General features: G+C 42.0%; 4 protein-coding genes across 12 annotated transcripts; 3 read left to right on the top strand and 1 right to left on the bottom strand.

Annotated features, from left to right (window-relative positions):
• Positions 1 to 1,094: 1,094 nt before the first annotated feature.
• Positions 1,095 to 3,419, top strand: LOC117147171 (keratin, type I cytoskeletal 9). 2 transcript variants are annotated; one of them, XM_033313957.1, is made up of 7 exons: positions 1,095 to 1,865; positions 2,005 to 2,124; positions 2,243 to 2,458; positions 2,513 to 2,581; positions 2,638 to 2,781; positions 2,847 to 2,906; positions 3,030 to 3,419. In XM_033313957.1, exons 1-7 carry the CDS (start codon positions 1,095 to 1,097, stop codon positions 3,417 to 3,419), a joined length of 1,770 nt encoding a protein of 589 aa, XP_033169848.1. The 2 variants fall into 2 exon arrangements, with proteins under 2 accessions (XP_033169848.1, XP_033169849.1); XM_033313958.1 differs by lacking the exon at positions 2,847 to 2,906.
• Positions 3,420 to 4,210: 791 nt separating this feature from the next.
• LOC117147176 lies at positions 4,211 to 15,164 on the top strand. 4 transcript variants are annotated; one of them, XM_033313975.1, is made up of 4 exons: positions 4,211 to 4,440; positions 11,432 to 11,599; positions 14,740 to 14,889; positions 14,990 to 15,164. In XM_033313975.1, exons 2-4 carry the CDS (start codon positions 11,441 to 11,443, stop codon positions 15,140 to 15,142), a joined length of 462 nt encoding a protein of 153 aa, XP_033169866.1. In that variant the 5' UTR covers positions 4,211 to 4,440; positions 11,432 to 11,440; the 3' UTR covers positions 15,143 to 15,164. The 4 variants fall into 4 exon arrangements, with proteins under 4 accessions (XP_033169866.1, XP_033169863.1, XP_033169865.1 ...); XM_033313972.1 differs by lacking the exons at positions 14,740 to 14,889; positions 14,990 to 15,164 and adding exons at positions 13,811 to 13,900; positions 13,967 to 14,585; XM_033313974.1 differs by lacking the exons at positions 4,211 to 4,440; positions 14,740 to 14,889; positions 14,990 to 15,164 and adding exons at positions 4,508 to 4,585; positions 13,811 to 13,900; positions 13,967 to 14,585.
• A 2-nt stretch (positions 15,165 to 15,166) lies between these two features.
• LOC117147174 (fibroleukin) lies at positions 15,167 to 16,607 on the bottom strand. Of its 4 annotated transcripts, none has more exons than XM_033313966.1 (4): positions 16,380 to 16,604; positions 16,084 to 16,268; positions 15,457 to 16,035; positions 15,167 to 15,396 (listed from the first exon to the last, which is right to left on the bottom strand). In XM_033313966.1, exons 1-4 carry the CDS (start codon positions 16,488 to 16,490, stop codon positions 15,255 to 15,257), a joined length of 1,017 nt encoding a protein of 338 aa, XP_033169857.1. In that variant the 5' UTR covers positions 16,491 to 16,604; the 3' UTR covers positions 15,167 to 15,254. The 4 variants fall into 4 exon arrangements, with proteins under 4 accessions (XP_033169857.1, XP_033169858.1, XP_033169859.1 ...); XM_033313967.1 differs by having other exon boundaries at positions 15,457 to 16,017; XM_033313968.1 differs by lacking the exon at positions 16,380 to 16,604 and having other exon boundaries at positions 15,457 to 16,017; positions 16,080 to 16,186.
• A 513-nt stretch (positions 16,608 to 17,120) lies between these two features.
• LOC117147175 (ryncolin-2) lies at positions 17,121 to 18,486 on the top strand. 2 transcript variants are annotated; one of them, XM_033313971.1, is made up of 6 exons: positions 17,121 to 17,312; positions 17,371 to 17,417; positions 17,475 to 17,588; positions 17,660 to 18,025; positions 18,092 to 18,229; positions 18,290 to 18,486. In XM_033313971.1, exons 1-6 carry the CDS (start codon positions 17,181 to 17,183, stop codon positions 18,429 to 18,431), a joined length of 939 nt encoding a protein of 312 aa, XP_033169862.1. In that variant the 5' UTR covers positions 17,121 to 17,180; the 3' UTR covers positions 18,432 to 18,486. The 2 variants fall into 2 exon arrangements, with proteins under 2 accessions (XP_033169862.1, XP_033169861.1); XM_033313970.1 differs by having other exon boundaries at positions 17,660 to 18,229.
• The last annotated feature ends 248 nt before the right edge of the window (positions 18,487 to 18,734 follow it).

Genomic DNA, 18,734 nt, shown 5'->3' with positions numbered 1-18,734 from the left:
CCTTATATTCCCCATCCGATCTCTGCGCACTTGAAAGGTTAAACGAGCGTGACGAGCCGCCGCCGCTGATGTTTTGCCGCTTGGACTTGGACTACCTGGCTTTAGCTTCAGCTTTGGCTTTAACTTTAACCCATGTTTGCCATTACGTTCACGGGGCAGCCCCTTCACGTAATCTCCCGCCGCCCAGTCAGTGCGCTCGGATGATCATCGCCGAGATGCTGGCCCAATCTCACCCATTTAACTAATGGCCAATGCTAATTAACAGTCACGCATAACTGCGACACCTGCATTTCGGTTTTCCACCTTTTACATAAGGTCTTTATTTCAATCACCTTTCGGGGCGCTGAAAGCCGAAAAATAAGGGGAAGTAGGCACATTATAGCATTAGCTAATGACTCCGATTCGTGTCGTCTATTAAATGTGCCTAATGGCTGGGTAATTGTGGCTTCTAGTTCTGGCCAGGTGAGAAGTCTGGTCATTTGTAAACCCCAAAGTTCTGGTCGTCTTTTAAAGTGGTGTCTTGGGAAAGCACCCCATATAATAAGGCCTCATCATAATTTTTGCAAAGGGGAAATGCGATTCATCTAGAAATATTTCTTAGCATCAAAGTACTTAGACTTAATCTCTAATCTTGTTATTGAAGCTACTTGAACATAATGACAATTCCTAAAAGTTATTGCCATAACATTCCTCTTATAATAGGGCTTGGGAAATATAGTATAGAAAGATGGTAATAGCAATAATATCTGTAAGTCCATTTAATTGAGTAATAGAAACTAGTTCCAGCTGAAAAACTAAACTATTTTAAAGATGGAGCCCCCTAGATGAAACGCCCCCTTGTTAAGATGTCGCTATATTTGCGTACGACAATTCGTGGCATAAGATATGCCACACTGATCAGCTCCACAGACGATTGACCCATTGCACAATCGTCAAAGCGAAGGCGTGTCCAGTGGGAGGATCCACCAACCACGCCCACCGCCCAACTAACCGTGAACGTTTCGATGGATCCATGCGAACCAAACGATCCGCCGATGTTATATGAGCTAGTGGACAAGGCTTCCTGGACGCAGTTTTCTTTCGATCGGCCGCCAATGGAGAACCTGCAAGTGCTGCGTTTGCTCCTCGGATTAATCGGTTTAGTCCTGATCTTGGGATCGGTGGAGAGTAGGCCGGGTGGAATGGAGTTCCAGTCGCACTACTTGCAGGCCATCACCGCCTACCGGAGGCTAGAGAGGATCCTTCCCAAGGAGGAGCTGCGCGCTCTAACGGGCATTGGATTATTGAATGGAGCCCGCCAGGCGGAAGAGCAAATGGAGCAGAATTTGGTGGAAGCCGTCAGGGAGCTGCTATTCCAAATGAATCTCACGGAGAGCGGGCGTGTCATGTCCAAAATCGATGCCATCGAACAGCAGTTGTCCAGGGATCAGAGGGCCCTGGAAATACTCAATCGGGTGATGGATGTGGTGTCCCAGGCCAAGGACGATCGTGAGTTTCGAGTGGAGTTAAGGGAAATGGCTCAGCAGCAAAAGGAGGAGGAGCTGTACAATCAGGAACTCTCTGCCGATCTCACGGATCAGCCGAAATTGGGCGAGAGATTGGGAAAACTGAGAAGGAATATCATAAAGCAGGTGCCACAAATGAAAAACGAACTGGAGGCGAAGATTGACAAGGCTCTGCAGCATTTATTGGAACAGGCTGGAGAGGATGGAGTGCTGGCTAAGGCCAAGCGAAAGGTGATCCACAAAAGGCAAATCAAGAATGGAACGAAGCAGAGGAAACAGGAGAATCGGGAGACCCAGGAGGAGGCGGAGCAACGACAAATTCCGGAGGAAATGAGGATTATAAAGTCCATACTTTCTGAGGTAGTACTAGGAATTATTCACAATTATTTAAAAATCAGATAAATTTATTAAATAAAACTGTTTTTGTGTAGAATAATAAATAAGATTAAGTTAAAAATGAATGTCTTTAGTACGCAATGCTTGATTTTTTTAACGCCAGGCTCATGACTTGCGCTTCCAGGAAGATTTCCTGGAAAATATGTTGGATCAGCCGCCGCCGAGGCGAATTAAAATAGAACCCAATCCTTCGGAACTCGATGACCTGGATATAAACGTAAAGGTGAGCAAAAGGACCCTTGTTGAACCCTTTGTGACTAACCCAATGACCTCTAATTGATGATGACCTAACCCAACATTGACTTGGTTCACCTAACCCTTTGTCCCACGGCCTTTTGAAGTCGCCAAACGTTACAGCCAAGGCCAAAGGTAAACCAAAAATGAATGCGAAGCCGGAGAAACAGGTGGAGGCGGAGGGCACAGGCTCCTCCTCGGAATTGGCCACGGATGACAACGATGACCTGGGCGATGGGGAGGAACCCGGAGCTGGCGGAGACGGAGCAGGAGGTGGAGGAGGCGGTGGCGGTCTGGTTGGCATCATTGGCAGCCTCAGCGGTGTGAGTGGAAGGCTAAGAAACCCTTAAATATTAAGTTAATATGGATTTTTTTAGGGCGAAGGTGGTTCCGATGTGGGTGCCTTAATTGGTGCCCTAACTGGTGTGGTTTCCACTTTATTTGGAGTAAGTATTGAAGTTCTCCAATCCCTCTAGGGTATTTAAATAGAATTTTATTTTAGCCTGGAGGCCTAGATGTGCAAGGTCTGATTCAAACGGGAACCTCGCTGATCTCTGGTCTTCTGGGCGGGAACAAGAACTTTGGCCTCGTGTTGGGACAATATGTGGGCACTGCTTTGGATGGTCTCTCTGGAGGTGGTGGAGCGGTGGGTTCCATAAACCTATTTTCATGAATTTTAAGTCATTCTACGTTTATATATTATTTTTTCAGATTAACAATGGCCAGTTTATAGGCAACTTCTTGGGCACCGTGCTGGCCGCACTGAGCGCTGTATTTATATATTTTGTTTATATATATTTACCTTCTAGATCCCAACCTCATAACTGTGTTACTAACCCCTGAACGTCGTTTATTTAGCGAGTGAAGTGAAAAACATTCTACAATCTTTAACAGGATCCCGAGGAGGAGGGCCCGCCGCAACCATTGACCTTCACCAAGAACCTGATCACCAGCTTCCTGGAGGCAAAGTTTCGGCCAATTTCAGAGGACGGCTCAGAGGAGCGACACGGAAGTGCGGAGTTGCCACGCCCGCGAAAGAAGAAAGAAGGCGGTGGATGGGCAGCTGCGGCGGCAAATAACTTTGATTCTGGAGGATTTGTGAAGCAGGTGGCCTCCCATCTGGTGAGCAATGCCCTTGGATTGATTTTGAATGCCGGGCTGGGAGCCGCTGGAGGAGCTTCGAGTGCAGCCAAGAATATTTTCGCCAGCAGCAGCATGGGGCATCACGCCAAGCCGGCAGATCACCATAGATCTTGGAACCTCTACGATAATGAGCCATTCTAGCCAGCTTAGTCATCACATAACCATAGTTACGTTAATCGTTTGTGTTAAACCCATTTTTTTTTGCTAGTTCGTAACCGAAATAAATAAAGAAGTGAGGAGAAAGACTTGTTGGTCACTTGGGCAGCTAAGAAAGCGTAAAAGAGGGGCTCTAAATCAAGTGGCGTAACAGCTTGGACAGCGGCTGATGCAAGAGATCCAATGGAATTCAGTGGGAGCCACTGCAATGAACCACTCCCCCAAGGATGCGGTGGGGCAAATCACTGGGTGGAAACGCAAAAAGCGAAAGCGCGCAATGAGCGGAAGTAAAAACTTAGTAAAGGTTGAGGGGTGAAATAGCTTGTTTGGGTTCATTTCCGCAAACTAAAGTTCAGAGGAAGGTAGAACTGGTGAATGAACTATGGAGCTCGGCTGGTGTTTCGTTTAAAAAATTAGTTTAAATTAAAAAGATTAGATTAAATATATATTTTGTACTGTCTATATTTTTTATGTCTATATAGCGAATATTTTTGGATCTTCTTGACCCTACAGGGAGTCTCCAAGAGTTTTCCCTGAACCTTTCTCCGTGGGCCAACTACTTGGTAGCTTGCCCAATGGAGCGGGCATGGTGTCACTTTCTACTGATTACAGGTTTCATTAAAATGCTTTTACTTGTTTACTTCTGGTGCTTTCTCTGACTCTCTCGCTCTCTCTCTCTTCCGCCTGCTCTCTCTCTGTCTGTCTTTCTCTTGATTTTTTGAAGTGGGCTGAATATTTTTTTAGCGGCGAGTTTCAGTTTTCAGTTATGCGTGAATCTTTCACAAGACAAAGTGACATTTTGCGGGCCGTTTAGTTGTCGCGTTTTTAATTTGAAAAACCTCTGGTTGTGTTTATTGTTTTGTGTTTTTCTTGTGTGCTCAGTGTTTGTGCTGGTTTATTTGCATTTTGAAATTGTTTATGAACTCAATTATATATTTGGGTGCTTCGGAGAGTTCGCATTGCAATTAAGTTTGGCAAGCCGTATTTTTATGTTATTATATTTCGCGTGAGTATGTATATAAGGCGGCTGAAAACCAAAAAAAGGGAAAAGAGCGAAAATCTCAGCTCAAAATGTGTGTCACAACGAAAGACTTAGGCAACGAACTTGCTAACTGGGCTAAGCCTCAACTGCAAATGCTGGCATAGGTCAGGTCTGTTCCAAAAACAAACAACACTACGGGGGGTTATTAATGGGGGGGGGGGCTGATTGAAGAGGGGGGTCGCTATTGATTAGCGCTCGTCCATTAATCGCTTTGGCTACCGAAATTTGGCAACAGCGCCGCCGTCAAGAATGCAAAAGTGAAGATTCAAATGCGTTAATTGCTTCATAAATCAATTAACAAAAGCTTAACCAATCGTATTTGTAAGCCGTAAAAAGGGAGAGTTTTATTGTTCTCCTATGACGGAAGGTTTGTGTTCAGCATGTCATATTGATTGTTGATTATATTAAGCTATATGAATTTTGGTTTCACTGGTTGACGTGCTACTTAAATGGCTATATTAATTACAAATTTTAAATACATTTTAAATAGGTTTATTTGTATGGAAGTGATTTGAGGGGATTTTCCTTTTTGCTCCATTAGTTCATTCGAAAGTCATCCGAATTTTCGGGGTTAACTACCTGGTAACCTACTACTCATTTTCGGCCTGACCCCTGGTCGCTGCCATGATTGAGGATGAACCAGAGTCAGAGCTAAAAAGACACTCAAAAAAAAAAAAAAGAAAACATCAACTTGTCTGGCCCATGCAAGAGTGGCCTGGTCCAAAGAAACCGGTAACGGTCTCAAGGTCGTTCGCGGATCGATGGCTCTGGCCAGATAAGCCTTAGCCCAAGATACAGCAGCCAGTTCAGCCATCAACGCGCTTTGGGCCAAAAGCTAAAAGCTATCAGCCATCAACTCTAAGGCATAAGCAATAACAAAAGTCAGTGATGATAGCTACGGCAAAATAAATAAATAAAATCGAAAACGAGGGAAAAAGCGAAAGTGAACGCCATGAAAGTGGAGCAGTCGAGCTGGAAATCCGCCGAAGGCAAACCGGCGAGGGGGCGTCTCTACATAAACAAAAAGATATATATGCAGGTGTCATATCTAAGTCGGTCAATAAGTTTATTGACCAGACGACGCTCCAAATTGTGCGGTTGTTTCGGGAGAGTTATGCAAATCGATTGTGGCAACCCGATATCGAAAAGCGTAGAAACTTATTGTAAATGTCCGTAAAACAATGGCCCCTTTAATATTTTTCGGGCCGATTATTATGCAAATCTCTAAATTTCTTATCCACCACTCGATGTGTTGTGGCTTTATGTTTAAAGAGCGTTAAGGTCCGTATCGCAGATCTTGTATTATACGAATTTTCACACATTTTTTATGATGATATTTTCCCTGGGCAGTAAATTATAAGTTGATGCGGGTCTGGCCTTATGAATGGCTGTTTATGTTATTACCGGAGTGTTTTTTTCTATTATAAAATATGCTTAATACTCTTGATTTTTATGTGCTTAGCAATTTCATAAGCCTTTGGCATTTTCGTTTAGCTTAGAAGTGATTTCCAATTTACGCCTCATTTAACAGCACTAAGTTCTGCACGGCAATTAAGCAAAGTGATCAGATTTGAAATGCCTTTCAAAATATCTAATGCCAAAATGATATTATTATGGGGCGACCTTCGCCGGCCGCCAGTGGCGAGATTTATTAATACTATAATTACAATAATGGCTGAACAAACAAATAAACGCTACATGACACCAGAATCTGAATCTCTGGCAACCTTTGCGCAAAATCAAACGAATCATTTTTGCCTGGCCAAGAACAAAGTTCGTTCGTCCGATTCTAATACTAATTCTCAGGCTGAGTTTTCAGTGAATGGTCAGTTATTTAGTCTGTCGGCAACGCCTTTTGCAATTAAATTCGACCCGGCTATTGGGTACAAAACAAAAGCTGTTGATGTGAAGGATTGGCTTACAAACGGTCTTAATATAAACCAAATTAACTTTATTTTTCCATTAGAGCATTACACATGTGGGGCAAATCTTCGTGGGATTTGCCAAGTTAATTGCAACTTTTAGAGATTGTCTATACTCAAAAAATAAAACTCATTTGAACATATCGCTTCTGTGGCAAGACGTTCTATTGCTTAGTGATTGGTTTTAAAAATATATTGCACTTCGTTTTTTATACCTTGTTTATACCTGGCATATATTTATTTTGGCATATTTTAGATCTTTATTAATAAGCTATCCCAGTCTTAAAACATTTCCTTGGTCAAATGTCAAATGTACTGGCAGTAAAACACTTGCGCAAAGCCATCAGCAGTTCATTAGAGGCCCATTGCTGCGGCGGAGTTGAATACATTTGGTGGAAATGGATGCGGAACCGAGTGCTGGCTTCTCCTCCATCTGGTTAACGAGCCGCACTCTCGGTCCAAATGAATTGGTTAATGGGTAATGGTTATGACCGTCCGGCCGCATGTAACTCCCAACTTGCGGCGTGTAAACGGTTACTCGTAAAGCAAGGGGGTGCTCAATGGAGCTGTTACCCGTTTCACTACATCTATTTTCCATTTTTATTTTATTATTTTCATTTTTTTTTTTTGGTTTTTCCTGCGTGCACTTAGCGGAGTCATCGTGGCCAGAACAGCGATGAGCAGGTGACATTAATGCCGTGGCCCAAAACTGAGCAAAACTACAAAAAGGAAAAAAAAATGAAAAAATAGCAGCAAGCGCATAATGCATAATGACAACCGTTGCATAATCCCCCCCGCCAGTTGGGTAATGCCAAATTATGCCCCGACATGGTGGCGAAGGGTATTATGATATATGCTATATGGCGTATGCTATATAGCCATTTCCAGAGAACAAGTTGCCACTGGTTAAAACGGATTTAATGCGTCTGCCCCACTATTTTGGCCCCTGACATTTTCGACGCGACAACTAAACTTTAGAAACAAAAAAAAATAATCACACAACACAACAAACTGACAACTGTAACCAAAAGGCGAAACTGGAAATGCAATGAAGATCTGGTTGTTGCAAATAAAGTCACTAGGGTTCAGGGGGCAAGGATTTGGGGCGCTTTTGGGGTCTTGGCCAGGCCAAAACGGCATGTTTTCTGCCAGATTGCTTTGAATAAAAACCAAGACACATAGCGCCTGTCTTTTTGCTAACATTTTTTCTGGTTTTCTGTTGTCGGTTTTCTGTCATAAACATTATGACACGCGCTGCGACGCTGATGGACAGTTTGACAGATTGACTCACTGACAAACTGACGAAGTGGCGGGGCTGGCCAGCAATTATAGCGTTCTAATTGAGGCGCCTCAACGGCAACGAGCTGCAATTGAATTTTCATGGATAATTTGCTAATTGAGCTGCCAAATTAGTCAGAACAACTGGCCGGATCTTTTGACATGCAGATCTAGTGATTGTTATTTAATTGAAAACACGAAAGCTACACAAAAGTTTAGGTAAATGAAGCACTTGAAATATATTTATACTTCTTTAAAAATACATACGTATTTTTAAGTGCATTGCAGGCGTCAAAACGTATCTTTTTGGTAAAATCTTTTAAATTCAACTATTTATTTTATTTCAAGTGAGCAAGTGTCCAATACAGTAGCTGTTCACTCGCTAAACTCATAACCCTACTAAAATGGGTCAGAATGTGGCTTTTGTTTTCGGAAAACATCTTCAAGGGCATCGTGCTGCGACAAGAAAATTGAAAGTTAATTTAGCTAAGGCCACAAAGTAAGAGGCACTCGAGCATGCACTGGGCACAGGTTCTGCGATCTGTAAAAAAAAATGTGTATAAAAAGATACACAGATGTGGATGTGGATGTTGAGATGAAGGTGGAGATGGAGATGAAGTTGCAGGTGGAGGCCTCTGAAGAGACATCTCCCGACCTTGTGACCCACAAAAACGCTGACAGACGAGCGTGCACTTTGCATTTTGGGTTTTTGCGGTTTCGTTGCTGAAATTTTTACATTTTTTATTTGTCATTTCAACGGATGCGCGCATTAATTTTGCTTTATCTGGGCCCCTCGCTCGTCTGTCGTCACATGAAATGAGAAATAAAATTAAAATTACAAACGAAATAAAAGCATGGCAAGGTGCGCCAGCACCTCTTCACGTCAATTAAGGATTATGTTTCGGTCCCGTTCCGGCAAACGACCCAGATGACCTTGGGCCAAGGCGTTGATTAAGTCGCCACATTGATAAGCAACTTACTGCGAACGGGTTAAGTGGCCACTGGCTGTCTGGGGTTAATTAGAAAGGTTTCCCAAGCACCCAGAAATTGCCAGTGACATTTGCAATTAAATGAGCGGCTGACGGATTGATTACAGAGGATCTGGCCAAGGATCGCAATAATCCTTTTCGAATATTAAAACTGGAAATTATGGAAAATTTTTATTAACGTATCCGAGCCGGTTTTGCGTCTATGTTCACCCTAATAAATCAAGACTTTTAAGCTTAGAAATCTCTTAATAGTTATAGATAATAGTCTGAATTGATCTTGAATATTGTTGAGTATGATATGAAAAACAGAACAACCCCTTCCAATATTACGTGACATAAGCAATTTGCTTAACAAATATCCGAAAATTGCTCAATAAATCTAGATTCGAATGGAAAACATAATAAACATGCTAAAGTCGAGTGCGGATGATCGAATTCTATTTAAATCCAGTTTAAATCTCAAAATTACTTAATCAACTGCTTCGAATCGAATTGATACGATTCGATATAAATTGAAAGCGATTTTTTAGTTAATTGTTACGAATTCAGAACTCGGCCCGCGAAACTGACTAATTATACATGCATGCAGCGGCTGGTCAGCATTTCAAATCGACTCGTATCGGATCATATCGGCTCGTATCGGTTCGTATCGGTTTGTATCGAATCCGATACGAGTGCATCGCATTGGTGTGCAGTCCGTGCACTCGACATGCAATTCTAGTTATTAGGTTTCGTCTGAATTCGATACGCGCACTTTGACTCCAATTTATCGGTCTCCCTCTGGCGTCCGAAGGCGAGCGACTTGATTAAAGTTTCTTGAGCTTGTATTCTTTTCGTTTAGATCGTTTCGTTCGTTTTTTGTTCTCCAGTCGACGACATTTTACTTCTAACCATAAATACGTATAATTTATGCTGATTATTAATCGTAAAAAGCGTATTAACATGCGATTTAACATAAGCATTTTAGTCCGATCTACTAGTTAATCCAGCTGGTGCTTAATTCTTAGTCAATGTTAGGGTCAAGGGTAGTGGCTTTGGTTGCTCTAGGGGAGGTTAATATTGCTTTTTCCATTTAAAGAAAAACCAGAAGAAACGCTGAGTATCGAGTGTCTCGACTATCCGTGTACCCATACAATTATATTTTTAATGAAACTTTACTTACTATGAAACATAACTACTCAAAAAATTGTAATTTCGCTTAAAGAAACATTGTTTTGCATAGCTAATAACTAATACTAAATATCCCTATCACTTTTTGACAGATTATGGAAAACTAGTTTTTGGGTCAATTTTCGAATTTTTTGTAATGGGTTACATCATCAAAATTTGCAAAAAATGGCGAAAAATTAAAATTAATTAATTAATTAATGTTCAAACACAGTTTGATTGGAAATTTAATTACGAGCTCAACGAGGTATAACATTCCATATTCAGTCTATTATTTTTAAAGTTGTGCCCAAAAAACGGATTATTTGATGACCGAAATTACGAAACACGACTTTTGCCAAAAACGTGTTAATTACAAACGGAATTTTCGTCATAACTTCGATGAAAATAGTCATACAGACGAGAGAATAACTGTTTTGAGCAGCTAATTACCAGTTCTAACGATCCCTATCACTTTTTGAAGAATTTAGGAAAAATAATTTTTGGGTCAATTTTCGCATTTTTTGTAAGGGGTAACATCATCAAAATCTGAAAAAAAGGCAAAAAATTTTAATTTTAATTTTGAATACAGTTTGATTGGAAATTTAATTACAAATTCAGCGAGGTATAGCATTCCAGATTTGGACAATTAAATTTAAAGTTGTGGTCAAAAAACCGATTATTCGATGAAAATTCGTCCATTCATAAAATTCAATATTTACGAATGGAATTTTCTTTATTATTTCGCTAAAAATTATCATATCGATCAATGAGTAATTGTTTTGAGCAGCTAATTGCCAATACCAAAGACTCCTATTTCTTTTTGACGAACGAAGGGTTTAAAAGGACTTCCATCACACCCTTGTGTAACCACTAACCACCGAAAAAAGTGCCTAAGAATGCATATTGCGCATACGCCGCGTATGACCGACTTGTGCCTCTCTTTTGTATGTGTGTGTGTGCCTTAATTGAAAGCCAAAGAGTACAAATTAAAAGCGCATTGCAGAAACACCATTAACAAGGCAACAACACCGGTGACTTAACATCTCCAGCGGCTGGTTTTGCACTTTATTGAGCGCTTTCCGTTCGAATTTGCGCTCAAACCCGCTCAAAAACGTGTTTTTTGCGCCGGCGTTCCGCTCGAATCGCTGCCAACGTCGCCGTCGACGTCTTGCATCCAACAACGAATCCAAACGTATCCATGAATCCACGAATCGGGCGGCAATAAAATTCAATTTGGCCGGATTGCGTTCGTCTGGGATTTTTCGGTGGATATTTTGAGTGGACTGCGCAGCGGCGCTAAACAAAAAGCTCTGCGCATGCGCCGTGGGCTGTGTAACCGATTTTTTGGCCACTGCTAAATCATTGAAGTAACTTTCGTCCGCAGTCATTTGCTTAAAGTTAGTGAACGTGCTAGTATCGCGTATCTGGCGGCGCGGCTTCCAGACGACAACAAAAACACTTGCCTCAAAAAGTTTATTTTATTTTTTTTTCATCCACCCCGAGCTTTGTGTTTTATTTTGCGGTACAAAACAAGATATATACAACAAAAACCTTTCTTATATAAAATCAACGAAAATTTTCCACTGCAAATTTAACCTATATTTTGTTCGCTTGCAGAAACTAATTATGCAGTTCACCAGGAGCCGTTTGTTACTATCGATGGCCGTGCTATCGGCACTGATATCGTTATCGCTGGGCTTTCCCGCTCCTCAACAAACAAATTCGGAACTGGAGGCGAATTTCCAGGATACCAGCGATCCCGACTTGAATCCTATCAACGCAGAGGTAACAAAACAATTGATTGACTAGACAAGTAGCATCCGAAATCCCTTCGAGAAAAATCCAAAACCCCAACAAGGAAGTTTGCAAGCATTTCAAAAGAGGGAGTTTGAAAACTTGATTGTCTCCTGGCGTGAAAGTAAAATTTTCCCGCTCTCGCTCTCTGTTGTTGCACATTTTCATCGCTTGTTTTTTGTGTTTTTTGCCCGTTATGCAAGCTGCTAATTTTGTGGTGCATTGAACCGACTTCTGGCCAATTTTCTGGCCTCACCGCTCGTATGCAAATCAGGCAAAATGCAAAGAGCCAGATAAAAAATGGTTTAAAGCCAAATTCAATTCCAAATTCGTTGGCCATTCGAGACCAGACGACCTTGATGGCGACAAAACTTGTTAACGACCTACGTTAACATTTCAAAACCATTCCAAAAGCCAAAACCGAAAACTGAAAACCCAAAAAAAAGCCGAAAAATCAAAGCCAACGCCTTGGCCAAAAAGAGATGGCCAGATGCGGGCAGAAAGAGAGGGGTATATGGGAGCTTCTTCATGGCTCATCACCTCTTCTTCTCTCGCTTCCTCTTATTCGCATAAATTGTGAAACATTTCCGCGCCTCCGAAAGTTGGTTCATATATTTATTTTTTCGTCTTCATTGATTCAACCATTCGTAATGAAAATCATTGGATTTGAGGTAATTGCTTGGGAAATTAAGAAAATGCAAATAAGAGGGGATTAAAAAAGTTAATGGCAGACTTAAAATCAATTTCTTCAATATCCAAAGACTGTAAATGTAGGTAAATAGTTTTCAGCAAAAGGATAAACATACATGTTATAAAAATACAGGAAAATATTATAGATTCCTTTGAGCTTTGCCAAAAACTGAGCATTTTCACAGTTTTCCACTTTTACATTCAAGTAGTAGTTAAACTTGTTGTAAGTCCCTTCGTTTAACTGCTTGTTCAGCTTTCAACAACTGACCTGATTTTGCTCTATATAAATCATAGCTCACGCTTTTTGTTTGTCACTTCAGCGGACAAAAACAAAAGGCATAAAGTAAAGGTGTAGAGCGTAATGTGTTTAGCGTTTTGTTAAACTAATAAATCGCCTAGTTGCTTAGCTTCTCGAAAACCAAAAAGACAGACAAAAATATGGTCCATGTGGGCTGCTCCAAGCGATTTTCTGTCGGGCAATCTCAAAAAAACTTTCAAGAGGGAGAATGGCAGAACAATGAACCGAAATTGCCAAGTGAATTGCATAACTTTTAAGATATTACTTGTGATCAAAATCTGTGGGCTGCAGGCGAATTATTGTTAAACGTTTTCAAGCTGATTAATTGTCCTTAACTTTTCGTTTTGAAACTAGATTTTTTGAGACCTTTAATATCCACAAACAAGCCCGTGAATTTTATAGAATTCAATTAAGCACTTTTTGCATTTTAAAAAATTTAAATCACAGTCAACGTATTTCATAACTTTTTAAGAGGCCCAGAAGACGTCAAGTCGAATAAAAAGGTCGTATAATTGCAAGTAGTAATGCAATGTACTAAGATCCCATATCGCTTGAATTCGGCTCGAAATTCAATTCCAATGGTTTGGATTATGTGTTTTGGTTGGAAATGAGTTGATTTCGGCTTCGATATTGAACTGCACATATACATATATGCCCGAATGACGAGGTGAATTTTAAGTGCCTTGGACCAGCTTGGATCGATCGAGAAGCAGTCCGAAAGTATCAGATATAGCGATAGGCATCGGCTTAGAATGACCGAAGGTCCCCAAGTCCACAAGTGATATAATTACTTATGTATGTGCAGTACATGAGTGCTTTTTTTCTTCTTCGACCAGCCCCAAAAATTGGGTCAAGTCTAACTGGCCCCCAGTGTCGAGTGCTTTTTTACCCGCTCTTTGGCAGCAATTAAACTTGAAGTCGGCACTCAAGAGGTGTAATTAGGCAAAGAATCCAATCGATTAAAGCCAGACAAGTCCGAAAATGCCAGATCGGCAATTAGGCATGATATAAAATGACTGGAAAAAATTAATATATATGCTTAGAGATCGTAAAAGAAATCAATCTGTGTGTCTCAACAGTGAAGCTCAAAATCCTGTAATTATAAAAGGCTTCAAGTTAACTAGAAGCAATTTGGCTAATGTCCTTTGCCAGTGCTCCTCCGATTCTTCCCGTGTGGGTGATCCTGTATTTTCCACTTCGATTTCCATTTCCAGGAGGTGTTAGGTGTCCAGGAGCGCAACAAAAGAAAACTGCCCGATGCCACATTCGAGGCTAAGAACGCAGTGCTCGGTTTTGTGTTTGGCGTGAGTATTTCATATGCTTAAAATAATAAAAAAATTTATATACAAACTATAAACAAATATATGTAGAAAATCGACAACTTCCTGGATACAAAGACTCGGGTGATCGAGCAGCTGGACCGATCGAATATCGAGAAGAACAAGCAGTGGGACATCAAGTCGCCGGTGCCCATCAAGGACTTCCAGACTCTGATCACCGCCGTGGTGTCGCCGAAGATACGCTCGATTGGCAACATTGCAAATGACCTGACCACCGGTGTGCTGACTACGATCACCGCCTTCAGTGGCTCCTCCTCAGGCGGCGGAAATGCGAACGCCGGATTGGGCAATGTGGTGTCCAAGTTCCTCAGCTTCTCGGGACCAATCCTGCAGGGATCCTCTGGCGGAGTCAATGGAATCGCCGGCGTGACGACACCAGCTCCCGATTCTGATGAGGCGGGCTACTAGGAGGTGTAATAGCAACGATCCAAGGCCAACTAATGGAAGCTGTAATTTATCGTTGAATCCCTATTCGTTTCTTCCCACATCCATCAGAATCTTTGTTGAATTTCCAACTCCCTCGCTCGAATCGTTTTTATTTTTTTGTTTACACCCTAGTTAAGTTTCATGTTTGTAAATATTCGGCATAAACAAATATATATATTTAGAGAAATTCACGACACTACAAAAGCGAATAAAACCGAAAACAGAAAACCAATATAACACGCACCTAGTTTCGATTTGGGGCCTTGGCCTTGTCAAGTTTTTGGATTTTGGATTTTCGAATTGGATTTTGGATCCCTCTGCTCACTCACATGGCTCATCTATATACTTATCTATTTGTTTCTCTATATATTTGCCAGACCAAGAGACGTCGTCGGGCGGGGGGAAAAGATCTAAGCGATGCCGCCGAAATCATGAGCGATGCCTCCCTGGAACTTCCATCTGAACTATTAAACAAATCCCTAGTGACGGTCACCAATATCTCAAAGTCGTTGTCTCGTCTGATTTTGGTAAGTAATATATAAATAGAATATGGCTTTATAGTAACAAGAAGAAACTAGTAACGTTTGTTTAAAAGGCAATATAAATATATATATATTTATATTACAGAACTCCGCTCGTCGCTATTCCCGCTTTGTGCTCTTCTTTAAGCCAGTTTTCGGAGATGCCCTGGTGGTCAAGGGATCTGAAGATCCCACTACAACCACCACAGTTCGAACCACCACAACCACCGAAGAGACTGACAAGCTCAACGAAGTCTAAATAGAATTTAATTTTTAATTAATCTTTTGTAGTTTTATTAGTTTGTTTTTTTTTCATAACCTGTTGGGCGTTTGGTTAATATGTGACTGGTGTAGTCAATAAAGTTAATTATTTATAAAACGGCCCGTGGACGAACCATCATGCGAACTATTTTCAGGGAACCTTTGGGTCCATTCAAGAAACCGCGCCACAGAATGCCCTTGAAGCCATCCACATCCCGTTCTAGAAGGCGTTGATATAGGCCGAAGGGGTTGCTATAGGAAAATAAATAATTTACTATTGGATAATAATTCTTGAAATGAATAAGAACGCACGTGAGATTGCAGGAGCCGCCATACCAAAAAGCTCCCGACTGCTGAACCGCGCAATTTTGCTCATTTTCATCATTAAACCTATCGGAGGTACTGAATTTTTTTCCCGTGTGGTCACGCAGTGCATCAGCAGCATCGCCGTGGTAGTCCCCTAGGACATTCAGACGATACTGTTCCGATTCACTGCCGATGCTAAAATGATCATAAAGGGCATATCTCAACTCCTGCTTTCGATTTTGAAGCTGAACCAACAGCTCGTAGTTGTCACTGCTCGTAATCTGATGCAATTTATCCAATCCAATGAAGAACTCGGTGGTTAGTGGCCCAAAACCGATCTTGTAATCCGCCCACTTGCGATTGAAGTCCTCACTGCCATCATAACGATTAACCACCATGGTCCAACCACCGTTCCTGACCTTCTGATCGCAGAAAACAAAGAAGGGTTCCACGTTCGAGCGGGGTCTGATTCGCACCACACCGTGCTGCTGTTTCAGGCAGTTTGCCGGAGTGATTGGAGCGGCCACTGCACCACCGTTGGCCAGGAGTTGTGGCTCAATGTCCAGGCTGTTGAGGGAGAAGGGACTGTGAATTATCAGACAGGAATAACAACGACTGCCGGCAAATACCTACAATCGAGATGCCAGTGCATTGGGCGAAGCGATTCCCACCACCGGTGCACTTCCCGCTCTTCGCAGATCCACCAACTGCTCCTGGAGACTGCCTATCTGCTCCTTGACACTAGCTATTTCGTTGTTCAGCGATTGCATCCGAGTGGTAAGACCACTTAAAGCCGAAACTGGACAGCTGCTGGAACTCTATAAAAAGCATGTCAAGACTTAACACGATGAGCTCTCTTTGTTTTTGATCTACAAGCACAGACTTTGTACTGTAGAATATGATTTGCCTATCCCTTTTTTCCAACTCACCGCATTGCCCAAGGAGGGCGGAACCATCAGTCCTCCGCCCAGATCCGTTTGTGTGGTGGATAGACAGGCCATGGCCATGACCAAGGCATCCAGCTGCAGCACCTGTGACATTTTGGCACTTTCGATTACTGGCCACCAACTAGACGACTAGCTAACTGGCTGACTGACTAACTAACTAACTAACTAAGCCGCAAAGTGAACATCAACTACTGATCTGAGGCGCAATGCAAGTGTGAATTGAAACAAAGGTCACTCGATTGATTAGCCGTACACGTTGCGTGCATTGCATTGAAAACCGGGTATGCTAAGCAGATCAGTAAGTGTTGGGCAGTGCTTTCTCATCCAGTGATAGCAAGTTCACAACACTTAGAAGTAACGGATAAATAATTTAAAAATTCATTTAAACAATCGTATTTGCAGTTCTAATTAGGACTAACTAACTAACTGCACATATAACAGAAAATTACACGAAAACTATGATAATTATAATTAAGATTTGTACTCTTTATTGCAACAATATTTTGCTATTGATTTGTTTGATAGAAAACTATGCAATTGAAAGCATTAGGGCCTATGTGACTAAACCGTGATCTTCTCATCACTGTGATCGCGTAACGCGTCGTGACTTTTGTGGCATCTCCAATCAGCCACCGACTAGTAACTAATCCAGCGAACTAGTGAGCCAACTTGCTTAGTCAGTTGTCCAGTCGAGCAGTTGCAACTGAGTTGCATTCGCTGGCATCATTTTTAGCCTGAAATCGGAACACGTACGTCGGTGTAAATATATATAATTAAATCGCGATGGCGCTGGAGGCGCTCGTCACGGCTTTGGCTTGCCTCAGCACCACCACAAATGCCACGAGTAACTTGCCAGGAAAACACTTTTCCGTAATAATGAGAAACTCGGCGGAGCCCTTTCTGCTGGCTGAAAATGTGGGTATGGCCGTTGCTTCGAGACTCCATTTATTTTAGCAAACCCTTCTTGTTTCAGGGTACTGCCAGTTGTCCTGTTAGCACTTTGGCTGGTTTAGCAGCACGGTGAGTCCTCTTAAAGGCTCTTAGACATTGTTTACATAATAGTATTACATTATTTAGTGTACAATTCATGACAGATGAGCTGCAATCTCTGAAAACAGAGCTTAATGAGCTACAGGGGCTCATTGAGGAGTATAAAAATCAGGGCACCGGAATGCCCATTTCAACCAGATTGTAAGTTAATAAAGGTAGAAAATAATTTATTATACGTCCAAGATCGTAATATCAAATTCTATGATTTTTAGACTTCGCCCATTGCCAGCAAGTGTGCAGACCTTTCCGTTGGCGCTGGCCACGCCCCCCGACGATACGCCCCGGAATTGCTACGATGAGAAGCACGGTCAGGTTAGGATTCGGATTGCTCCAGATGCGGAACCCTTCTTCGCGAGTTGCGATCAGAAAGTGAGAGATGGTGGCTGGATGGTGATCGCCTTTAGGTTCGATGGCAGCGAGGATTTCAATAAGGATTGGCAGAACTATAAGGCCGGATTTGGGGCTCTAAGCTCGGAGTTCTTCATCGGGTTGGATAAGCTGCATAGCTTGACCAACAGTGAGCACCACGAGTTGCTCATCATAATGAAGAAGAAAAGTGGAGAGGAGCGTTTCGCGCTGTACGATCACTTTAGTATTGGCAGTGAATCGGAAAAGTATCTTCTATATGTACTTGGTACCTACAGAGGTGATGCTGGGGATTCGCTGCGTTATCATGCGGGCAAGAAGTTCACCACTTTCGATCAGGATAACGACGATAATGGCCAGAACTGCGCCAGGACACACGCAGGAGCCTGGTGGTATGGAAGGGAGTGCTTCGAGAGGTGAGCAAAAGTACGCATATTAATTATCTATTCTAAGCCGCCACCATCAATTCCTTGCAGCAACTTGTTTGGCACATTTCAGTCGAAGTACGGCCAGGAGATTGGCTATTTCAAGGGCATCCTGTGGAAATCCTTCCTGCCAGGACCCACTGGCTCGCTCAGCTACGTCCGCATGCTCATCCGGCCGCTCAAGAAACAGTAGACGAAGCTATCTCAAATTCAATCACAAAGACTCCTCAGGCATAGAATACAATAAAGGTCGATTATTTAATAATTCAAGATACTTGTCGAATAATACGCCCATTGCTGCTCTGCTGGGATGATTGCAAACGGGTTTCAATTATTGCAATTAATTTATATATTTCGCATTAAGCGATGTTCAATTAATCGGTGTACAATACGCAACGCACACACACACAGACAAAAGCACAATGGGTGTGTGGGTGATGGGGAAATAATGCTGCTCATTAATGGCATATTATCATGAGAAATTTTCGTTCTGCTC

This window comes from Drosophila mauritiana, chromosome X, assembly GCF_004382145.1.
Source record: "Drosophila mauritiana strain mau12 chromosome X, ASM438214v1, whole genome shotgun sequence".
Lineage (NCBI taxonomy): Eukaryota > Metazoa > Arthropoda > Insecta > Diptera > Drosophilidae > Drosophila > Drosophila mauritiana.
This window is presented reverse-complemented; position numbering and strand designations above follow the sequence as displayed.